Source organism: Scyliorhinus torazame, chromosome 2, assembly GCF_047496885.1.
Source record: "Scyliorhinus torazame isolate Kashiwa2021f chromosome 2, sScyTor2.1, whole genome shotgun sequence".
Taxonomy (NCBI): Eukaryota; Metazoa; Chordata; class Chondrichthyes; order Carcharhiniformes; family Scyliorhinidae; genus Scyliorhinus; species Scyliorhinus torazame.
Window position 1 is genome coordinate 187,679,818 of NC_092708.1, and position 12,052 is coordinate 187,691,869.

At 55.9% G+C, this 12,052-nt stretch overlaps 1 protein-coding gene across 1 annotated transcript in view; it reads left to right on the top strand.

Moving 5' to 3' along the window:
- The first annotated feature begins 4,841 nt into the window (after window positions 1-4,841).
- Window positions 4,842-12,052, top strand: part of cyp20a1 (cytochrome P450, family 20, subfamily A, polypeptide 1) — a 75,237-nt gene continuing 68,026 nt past the window's right edge. Inside the window, exon 1 of the mRNA XM_072481326.1 lies at window positions 4,842-5,013. Coding sequence (XP_072337427.1) covers window positions 4,942-5,013 — 72 coding nt within the window. The 5' untranslated portion in view covers window positions 4,842-4,941. The remainder of the gene's footprint in view (window positions 5,014-12,052) is intronic.

Sequence of the window (12,052 nt, forward strand, 5' to 3'; positions counted from 1 at the left end):
GGGTGAGGGGGGCAGAAACATTAAGACGGCCAATGTCCCATCGACAGTTCGCAATGAAAAGATCGAGGATAAATAATTGTCCCGGAGGTGGTGTCCACTTGGAGGCAGAATGTTGGAGGCACATGAAAGGATCTGTGGAATGGGGGGAGGACTCTTGCCCAAAGAAGTGGCAAGGAGACAAAGGCGACGAAAGAAGAGTTCGACATCATGTTGACCCCGGAATTCATTGAGATGGGGATGTAAGGGTACAAAGCTGAGTCCTTTGCTGAGACCAGCACACTCATCCTCAGAGAGGTGAAGGTCAGGGGGTATGGTGAACAGCAGCAAGGGCTGTGGCTGGGAGAAATGGGGTACGAGGGATTGGACTGGTGGAGGGCCTAGGATGGGCAGTGGTGTTGATAAGTTGTTGAAGCTTGGGACAATCCAGTATTGGGACACAGACAGTCCGGGATTGGGACAGGGACAGACCTGGGATTGGGACAGGGACAGTCCGGAATTGGGACATGGAGAGACAAGGATTGGAAGATGGAGACACTTGAGTTTGGGACAGGGATAGTGTGGGATTGGGACATGGACAGTCAGGGATTGGAATTTGGACAGTCTGGGATTAGGACATGGAGGGACCTGCGATTGAGAGATGGACAGTCCAGGATTGGAACATGGAGAGACCGTGATTGGACATGGAGATACCCGGGACCTGAGAGTGAACGTGGAAAGTCCAGGATTTGGACCTAAACAGTCCAGGACTGGGGCATTGGGAGATCTGGTATTGGTACATGGACAGTCCAGGATTGGGGCATGGAGAGGCCTAGCATTGGGACATGGACAGTCCAGGATTGGACATAGGGAGACCGGGATTGGGACCGGGACAATCTGGGTTTGGGACATAGAGACACTCTGGATTGGGACAGAGACGGTCCGGGATTTGGGCATGGAGAGGTCTAGGATTGGGACAGGGACAGTCTGGGATTGGGACATGGGGAGAGCCGGATTTAGGACAGGGCCAGTCAGGAACTAGGACATGGACAGTCCCAGGGCTGGAACAAGGACAGACTGTGATTGGGACATGGAGAGACTCTGATTGGGGCATAGACAAACCAATGGTTGTAACAGGGACAATTTGGGATTGGGACTCATAGAGACCTGGGTTTGGGACATGGAAAGACCCAGGATTAGGATGTGGACAATCCAGGATTGGGACATGGAATGACCGGAATTAGGATTTGGAGATACCGGGATTGGGACAGGGACAGAATGGGATTGAGAGACCAGGGATTGGGAGATAATCAGTGCAAGATTGGGACATGGAGAGACCAGGATTGGTGCATGAACAGTCCAGGATTGGGATATGGAGAGACCAGGGATTGAGCATGGACATTCTGGAATTGGAACACGGACAGTTCGGGATTGGGACATAGAGAGACTGGGATTGAGACAGGGGCAGTCTGGGATTGAGACAGGGACAGTCCAGGATTAGGATTTGGGCAGACCCGCGATTGTAACAGGGTCAGTCCGAGATTGGGATATGGCGAAACCGGCAATTGGAACATGGACCGGACCCGATAGGGACAGGGACAGTTGGGAATGGGCATGGCGGGCCAAGGATTGAGATTTGGAGAGACCGGGATTGGGACAGGGACAGTCTGGGATTGGGACAGGGACAGTCTGGGATTGGGACATGGAGCAACCTGATACTGGGACAGGGACAGAACGGAATTAGGACATTGAGAGACAGGGATTGGGACATAATCAGTGTAAGATTGGGACATGACATTCCAGGATTGAGATATGGAGAAACCTGGGATTGAGATAGGGATAGTCTGGAATTTGGACATGGGCAGCCCCGGGTTTGAAACAGGGCCAGTTCAGGATTGGAATATGGTGAAACTGGGAATTGGAACATTCACAGCCCGGGATTGGGACATGGACAGTCCGGGATTGGGACATGGCGAGACAAGGATTGAGACTTGGAGAGACCGGGATTGGGACAGGGACAGTCTGGGATTGGGACAGGAATTTAACAGGATTAGGACATTGAGAGACCAGTGATTGGGACATAAATATTGCAGGATTTGGGACATGGAGAGACTCGGATTGGGGCATAGACAGACCAATGGTTGTAACGGGGCAATTCGGGATAGGGACTCGGAGAGACCTGGGTTTGGGACATTGAGAGACCCAAGATTTGGACATGGGCAATCTGAGATTGGGACATGGACTGACCGGAATTGAGATTTGGAGATGCCGGGTACGGGACATGAAGTAACCTGATATTGGGCAGGGACAGAACGGGATTAGGACACTGAGAGACCAGGGATTGGGACATAGTTAGTGCAAAATCGGGACATGGAGAGACCAGGATTGGCGCATGAACAGTCCAGGATTGGGATATGGAGAGACCAGGGATTGAGCATGGACAGTCTGGGATTGGGACCTGGAGAGACCGGGATTGAGACAAGAGCAGTCTGGGATTGAGACAGGGATAGTCCAGGGTTAGGACATTGGCGGACCCGAGATTGAAACAGGGTCAGTCCGAGATTGGGATATGGCGAGGCTGCCAATTGGAACATGGACTGCCCCGGATAGGGACATGGACAGTCAGGAATGGGACATGGCGGGACAAGGATTGAGATTTGGAGAGAGGGATTGGGACATGGAGCAACTGATCCTGGACAGGGACAGAATGGGATTAGGACATAGAGAGACCAGGGATTGCGACATAAACAGTGCAAGAATGGGACATGGCAGTCCAGGATTGGGATATGGAGAGACCCGGGATTGAGCATGGACAATCTGGGATTGGGGCAGGGACAGTTCAGGATTGTGATATGGAGAGACCGGGATGGAGACAGCGATAGTCTGGAATTGGGACGTGGACAGACCCGGGATTGAGACTGGGACAGTGCAGGATTAGGACATGGGCAGACCCTGTTTTGAAACAGGGCCAGTTCAGGATTGGAATATGGCGAAACTAGCAATTGGAATTTAGACAGCCTGGGATTGGGACATGGACAGTCCGGGATTGGGACATGGCAAGACAAGGATTGAGACTTGGAGTGACTGGGATTGGGACAGGGACAGTCTGGGATTGGGACAGGGATTTAATGGGATTAAGACGTTGCGAGATTAGGGATATAAACATTTCAGGATTGGGACATGGAGAGACCGGAATTGAGACAGAGACAATCTGGGATTGGGGCATGGACAGATCTGAGATTGAGACAGGGACAGTCTGGGATTAGGACAATTCGGGATTGTGTGAGGAAATGTTACTGCACCACGGGAGCTAATGACTCCTGAATGGCTCTCCAACTCCTGAATGGCCCTCTTCTGGACTGAACTGATGTTTCTACACATCTTCTTTACTGTTGCATACTCCATATGCTTCACCCAATGTCTATGTCATAGTGTATTTTTTGGATGTCCTATGTTTTTCATGTATGGAATGATCTGCTTAGACTGCACGCAGAACAATCCTTTCACTGTACCTCGGTACACGTGACAATAAATCTAAATCTATTCCACTGACCCATAGGCACCTTTTATGTTAAAACAACCTTTAATTTGAACACAGAATTACACACTAGCAACAAATAAATAGTTTTACCGTTAACAGTGACAACAGTTTTTAAGTAAAAGAGAAAACCTTAACTATTTTTGAAATAAATTTAGAGTACCCAATTTTTTTTTTCCAATTAAGGGGCACGTTTAACATGGCCAATTCACCTAACCTGCACATCTTTGGGTTGGGGGGGGGGGCGCGGCGGCACAGTGGCGCAGTGGTTAGCACTGGGACTGCGGCACTGAGGACCCGGGTTCGAATCCCAGCCCTTGGGCTTCAACCCCACAACCCAAAGATGTGCAGGTTAGGTGGATTGGCCACACTAAATTGTCCTTTAATTGGAAAAAAGAAATAAAATAATTGGGTATTGTAAATTTATAAAAACAAAATCTTTGGGTTGTGTCCTGATTGGGTCAGTCAGGATATTGGACAGTCTGGGATTGAGGCAATATCAGTCCGTGATTGAGACAGGATCAGTCTGGGATTGGGACAGGATCACTCCAGGATTGGGAAAGGGACAGTCTGGGATTGGGTCAGTCAGGGATTGGGACAGGGACAGTCCAGGATTGAGGCAGGGTCAGTCGATATTTGGGACAGTCTGGGATTGAGACAGATTGGGACATGATCAGTCTAGGATTGGGACAGCCCGGATTCTGACTGTCTGGGGTTGGGACAGACAATCCAGGATTGGGACAGGTCAGTCAGGTATTGGGTAAATCAGATTGGGTCAGTCTGGGATTAGGACAGGGTCAGTCCGGGATTGGGAAAGTCCAGGGTTGGGACAGGATCAGTCCTGGATTGGGACAGTCCAGGATTGGGACAGACTCAGTCCGGGATCAGTCCCCGACTGGATCTGTCCGGGATTGGACAAGGTATGTCCGGGACTGAGTCAGTCCGGGATTGGGGCAGGAGCAGTCCGGGATTTGGTCAGTCTATGAATGGGACAGGATCAATCCGGTATTTGGACAGGATAAATCCGGTATTTGGACAGGGTCAGTCCAGGATTGGGACAGGGTCAGTCCGAGATTGGGTCAGTCAGGATATTGGACAGTCTGGGATTGAGACAAGATCAGTCCATGATTGAGACAGGAACAGTCTGGGATTGGGACAGGGTCACGCCGGGATTGAGACAGTGACAGTCCGGAATTGGGTCAGTCAGGGATTGGGACAGTCTGGGATTGGGACATGATCAGTCCAGGATGGGGATAATCCGGGATTGGGACAGGGATTATCCGGGATTGGGATCGGGTCAGACTAGGATTGGGCGGTTGCTGTGGTAACGGTGCTGGGGGCGGGGCCGGGGCGGTGTCCAGGAGGGTGAGACCTGGGTCAGACCGGGACCGGGATACGGATACATCTACAATCAGAAACCCAGCACCATGCTGGACTTCGCCATATTCGCCATCACCTTCGTGGTTTTCCTGATCGGGGCCGTGTTGTACCTGTACCCGGTAAGGGAAGCGGGCTGGGCCCAGGCCCGGACTCTGAGCCCCGGCCTTTCCTGCTCAGCTCACGGAGAGGCCGCAGCGGCAACGGCGCCTATGTCCCGAGATTGGAGCCTGGGTCTGCTTCAGTGGAAGTGGCAGGAACCCTGACACCTCCTCCAAAGCCCTGGTCCCCATTCCCACCTCGCCCCAAAACACCCCCATTCCCACCTCCCCCCCCCATTCCCACCTCCCCCAAACACCCCCATTCCCACCTCCCCCCCCCCATTCCCACCTCCCCCAAAACACCCCCATTCCCACCTCCCCCCCCCCAAAAACACCCCCATTCCCACCTCCCCCCCCCAAAAAAAAACACCCCCATTCCCACCCACCCCAAAACACCCCCATTCCCACCTCCCCCCAAAACACCCCCATTCCCACCTCCCCCCCAAAACACCCCCCATCCCCACTTCCCCCCAAAACACCCCATTCCCACCTCCCCCAAAACACCCCCCATTCCCACCTCCCCCAAAACACCCCCATTCCCACCTCCCCCAAAACACCCTCATTCCCACCTCCCCAAAACACCCCCATTCCCACCTCCCCCAAAACACCCCCATTCCCACCTCCCCAAAACACCCCCATTCCCACCTCCCCCAAAACACCCCCATTCCCACCTCCCCCCCAAAACACCCCCATTCCCACCTCCCCCCCCAAAAACACCCCCATTCCCACCTCCCCCCCCAAAACACCCCCATTCCCACCTCCCCCAAAACACCCCCATTCCCACCTCCCCCAAAACACCCCCATTCCCACCTCCCCCAAAACACCCCCATTCCCACCTCCCCCCAAAACACCCCCATTCCCACCTCCCCCCTAAAACACCCCCATTCCCACCTCCCCTAAAACACCCCATTCCCACCTCCCCCAAATACCCCCATTCCCACCTCCCTCAAAACACCCCATTCCCACCTCCCCCAAAGCACCCCCATTCCCACCTCCCCCCAAAACACCCCCATTCCCACCTCCCCCAAAACACCCCCATTCCCACCTCCCCCAAAACACCCCCATTCCCACCTCTCCCCAAAACACCCCCATTCCCACCTCCCCCCCTCCCCCCCCAAAACACCCCCATTCCCACCTCCCCCAAAACACCCCCATTCCCACCTCTCCCCAAAACACCCCCATTCCCACCTCTCCCCAAAACACCCCCATTCCCACCTCTCCCCAAAACACCCCCATTCCCACCTCTCCCCAAAACACCCCATTCCCACCTCCCCCCCCAAAACACCCCCATTCCCACCTCCCCCCCCCAAAACACCCCCATTCCCACCTCCCACCCCCAAAACACCCCCATTCCCCCCCCAAAACACCCCCATTCCCACCTCGCCCCCCCCAAAAACACCCCATTCCCACCTCCCCCAAAACACCTCCATTCCCACCTCCCCAACCCCCCCCAAAATACCCCCATTCCCCCTCCCCCCCAAAACCCCCCAATTCCCACCTCCCCCAAAACACCCCCATTCCCACCTCCCCCAAAACACCCCCATTCCCACCTCTCCCCCAAAACACCCCCCATTCCCACCTCCCCCCTCCCCCCCCAAAACACCCCCATTCCCACCTCCCCCAAAACACCCCCATTCCCACCTCCCCCAAAACACCCCCATTCCCACCTCTCCCCAAAACACCCCCATTCCCACCTCCCCCCTCCCCCCCAAAAACACCCCCATTCCCACCTCCCCCAAAACACCCCCATTCCCACCTCCCCCAAAACACCCCCATTCCCACCTCTCCCCAAAACACCCCCATTCCCACCTCTCCCCAAAACACCCCCATTCCCACCTCTCCCCAAAACACCCCCATTCCCACCTCCCCCAAAACACCCCCATTCCCACCTCCCCCAAAACACCCCCATTCCCACCTCTCACCAAAACACCCCCATTCCCACCTCCCCCCCCCAAAACACCCCCATTCCCACCTCCCCCCCAAAAACACCCCCATTCCCACCTCCCCCAAAACACCCCCATTCCCACCTCCCCCCCAAAACACCCCCATTCCCACCTCCAGAAAACACCCCCATTTCCACCTCCCCCAAAACACCCCCATTCCCACCTCCCCCAAAACACCCCCATTCCCACCTCCCCCAAAACACCCCCATTCCCACCTCCCCAAAACACCCCCATTCCCACCTCCCCCAAAACACCCCCATTCCCACCTCCCCCAAAACACCCCCATTCCCACCTCGCCCAAAACACCCCCATTCCCACCTCCCCCAAAACACCCCCATTCCCACCTCCCCCCAAAACATCCCCATTCCATCTCCCCCAAAACACCCCATTCCCAGCTCCCCCAAAACACCCCCATTCCCACCTCCCCCCAAAACACCCCCATTCCCACCTCCCCCCAAAACACCCCCATTCCCACCTCCCCCAAAACACCCCCATTCCCACCTCCCCCAAAACACCCCCATTCCCACCTCTCTCCAAAACACTCCCATTCCCACCTCCCCCAAAATACCCCTATTCCCATCTTCCCCAGAATACCCCCAACACACCCCCATTCCCACCACCGACCCCCAAATACCCCCATTCCCACCTCCCCCCAAAACACCCCCATTCCCAGCTCCCCCAAAACACCCCCATTCCCACCTCCCCCCAAAACACCCCCATTCCCACCTCCCCCCAAAACACCCCCATTCCCACCTCCCCCAAAACACCCCCATTCCCACCTCCCCCAAAACACCCCCATTCCCACCTCTCTCCAAAACACTCCCATTCCCACCTCCCCCAAAATACCCCTATTCCCATCTTCCCCCAGAATACCCCCAACACACCCCCATTCCCACCACCGACCCCCAAATACCCCCATTCCCACCTCCCCACAAAACACCCCCATTCCCACCTCCCCCAAAACACCCCATTCCCACCACCGCCCCAAAACACCCCCATTCCCACCACCGCCCCAAAACACCCCCATTCCCACCACCGACCCCAAAACACCCCCATTCCCACCACCCCCATTCCCACAGCCCCCAAAACACCCCCATACCCACTGCCCCCACAACACCCCCATTCCCACTGCCCTCAAAACACCCCATTCCCACTGCCCCCAAAACACCCCCATTCCCACCTCCCCCCAAAACACCCCCATTCCCACCTCTCCCCAAAACACTCCCATTCCCACCTCCCCAAAATACCCCCATTCCCATCTTCCACCAGAATACCCCCAACACACCCCCATTCCCACCACCGACCCCAAAACACCCCCATTCCCACCGCCCCCAAAACACCCCCATTCCCTCTGCCCCCAAAACACCCCCATCCCCACTGCCCTCAAAACACCCCATTCCCACAGCCCCCAAAATACCCCCTTTCCCACCGTCCCAGAACACCCCCATTCCCACATCCCCCAGATCACCCCCATTCTCACTGCCTCCAAAACAATCCCATTTCCACTGCCCCCAAAACACCCCCAATCCTCCCCCCAAAACACCTCCATTCCCACTGCCCCCAAAATACCCCCATTCCCACTGCCCCCAAAATGCCCATATTCCCACTGCCCCATAAACACCCCCATTCCCACCTCCCCCAAAACACCCCCATTCCGACCTCCCCCAAGACACCCCCATTCCCACTGCCCCCAAAACACCCCCATTCCCACCTCCCCCAAAACACCCCCATTCCCACCTCCCCCCAAAACGCCCCCATTCCCACCTCCCCCCAAAACACCCCCATTCCCATCTCCCCCAAAACACCCCCATTTCCACCTCCCCCCAAAACACCCCCATTCCCATCTCCCCCAAAATACCCCCATTCCCACCTCCCCCAAAACACCCCCATTCCCACCACCGACCCCAAAACACCCCCATTCCCACCTCCCCCAAAACACCCCCATTCCCACCTCCCCCCAAAACACCCCTATTCCCACCTCCCCCCAAAACAACCCCATTACCACCTCCCACCAAAACACCCCCATTCCCACCTCCCCCCAAAACACCCCCATTCCCACTGCCCCCAAAATACCCCCATCCCCACTGCCCTCAAAACACCCCATTCCCACTGCCCCCAAAATACCCCCGTTCCCACCTCCCCCAAGACACCCCCATTCCCACCTCCCCCAAAACACCCCCATTCCCACCTCCCCCAAAACACCCCCATTCCCACCTCCCCCCAAAACACCCCCATTCCCATCTCCCCCAAAATACCCCCATTCCCCCCTCCCCCAAAACACCCCCATTCCCCCCTCCCCCAAAACACCCCCATTCCCACCTCCCCCAAAACACCCCCATTCCCACCTCCCCCAAAACACCCCCATTCCCACCTCCCCCCCAAAACACCCCTATTCCCACCTCCCCCCAAAACAACCCCATTCCCACCTCCCACCAAAACACCCCCATTCCCACCTCCCCCAAAACACCCCCATTCCCACCTCCCCCAAAACACCCCCATTCCCACCTCCCCCCAAAACACCCCCATTCCCACCTCCCCCCAAAACACCCCCATTCCCACCTCCCTCAAAACACCCCCATTCCCACCTCCCCCCAAAACACCCCCATTCGCACCTCTCCCGAAAACACTCTCATTCCCACCTCCCCCAAAATACCCCCATTCCCATCTTCCCCCAGAATACCCCCAACACACCCCCATTCCCACCACCGACCCCCAAATACCCCCATTCCCACCTCTCCACAAAACACCCCCATTCCCACCTCCCCCAAAACACCCCATTCCCACCACCGCCCCAAAACACCCCCATTCCCACCACCGACCCCAAAACACCCCCATTCCCACTGCCCCCAAAACACCCCCATTCCCACTGCCCCCAAAACACCCCCATTCCCACAGCCCCAAAAACACCCCCATTCCCACTGCCCCCAAAACACCCCCATTCCCACTGCCCTCAAAACGCCCCATTCCCACTGCCCCCAAAACACCCCCATTCCCACCTCCCCCCAAAACACCCCCATTCCCACCTCTCCCCAAAACACTCCCATTCCCACCTCCCCCAAAATACCCCCATTCCCATCTTCCCCCAGAATACCCCCAACACACCCCCATTCCCACCACCGACCCCAAAACACCCCCATTCCCACCACCCCCAAAACACCCCCATTCCCACTGCCCCCAAAACACCCCCATTCCCACTGCCCCCAAAACACCCCCATTCCCACTGCCCTCAAAACACCCCATTTCCACTGCCCCCAAAATACCCCCGTTCCCACCGTCCCAGAACACCCCCATTCCCACATCCCCTAGATCACCCCCATTCTCACTGCCTCCAAAACAATCCCATTTCCACTGCCCCCAAAACACCCCCAATCCTCCCCCCAAAACACCTCCATTCCCACTGCCCCCAAAATACCCCCATTCCCACTGCCCCCAAAATGCCCCCATTCCCACTGCCCCATAAACACCCCCATTCCCACTGCCCCCAAAACAAAACATTCCCACTGTTGCTAACTTTGCCTTAGTTTAATTGCTCTGTTTTATCACCTTTGCTCTTGAGTCGCCAGGTATCTTTACGATACCGCCACGTGGTTCAAGTCCGAGTAATGATCAATAATCCGCTTAGTAAACACCGCTTAGTAAGATTTAAATCAAAGCACATTTATTATACACAGTAATCACTACTCATGCACAAATTCTACGTCTAAGCTACTTCTACAGCTAACAGGCCAATACTTAACTTGAAACTGGCCCACCAGGTCAGGGAAACGAATGGCCTTTCGTTCGGGTTCTGAGCCTGCGGGATTCGAAGTTGGTACAGATTGGTAGCTAGGAGCGCCTATCTCGTAGCGAGCGTTGAAGTAAGACTTACAGTTTTGAGCGCCTGTTGAAGAATGAAGAGCGAGTGAAGAGAGCTGCAAGCGGTGGAAGAGAGCGCCTTGATCTTGGGGCTCAATTCTTATAGTCCCCCGGGGCTTCCCGCCTTTCGGGGCGGACCCTGTACCTGGTTCCAAGTGATTGGGCCTGGCGGTAAAGATGGAGGCACACGAGGTGCTGCACAAGAGGTGGGCCGAAAAATTCGAGGACCTGGAGAACAGGCCGAGGAGGAAGAATCTTCGGATTCTGGGTCTCCCTGAAGGGGTAGAGGGGGCCGATGCCGGGGCATATGTGAGCATGATGCTCCATTCGCTGATGAGTGCGGAGGCCTCTCCGAGTCCCCTGAAGCTAGATGTAGCTCATCGGGTCCTGGCGAGGAGACCCAAGGCCAACGAGCCGCCAAGGGCGATAGTGGTGAGGTTTCATCGTTTCGTGGACAGAGAGTGTGTACTGAGGTGGGCCAAGAAGGAACGGAGCAGCAGGTGGGAGAATGCGGTGATCCGAATCTATCAGGACTGGAGTGCAGAGGTGGCAAAAAAGAGAGCTGGTTTTAATCGGGCCAAGGTGGTGCTGCATAGGAAGGGGGTGAGATTCGGAATGCTGCAGCCAGCGCGATTGTGGATCGACACCACTACTTTGAAATGCCTGAAGAGGCTTGGACCTTTATACAAACTGAAAAGTTGGACTCAAACTGAGGGTCTATGGTTGTGGGGGGGATGTCGGTTGTATACAGGGTTTTAAATATGCATAAGGAATCTTCCACGGGTGGGGCGATGGATGGGGAAGAGATCTGATGGGGAGACTGTGGGGAATGTGGGTGTCGGTGCTGGAGGGAGGTGAGACTCTGGGATGGGGGAATTGGGATTAGGCCGCAACAGGAGCTGTGCCACAGGAGGCGGGGCTGGCTCAGGAAAACGCGGGCTTTTTCCCGCGTTAGGGAAGGACGGAGGGGGAGGATGGATGAGTGCACACCGATTGCTGGGGAGGAGGAGGAGGAGGGGGGATTTCCACACGGGGGGCGTCAACGGGAAGGTGGGGGAAGCCAGGGTCAGCAGGTGTCAGCTGACTTACGGGAGTGTTATGGGGGGATCAAAAGAGCTAGATACGGATCTAGCGGGGGGGGAGGGGGGAGGGAAATAGTGTTGCTGCTGCATTGGCCGAGGGGGGAACTGAAAACAGAAGAGGTGGTCGGGGCGGGGGTCCCCCATCTGGGGGACTGGAGGGTGCGGGAAGCGCGGGCATGG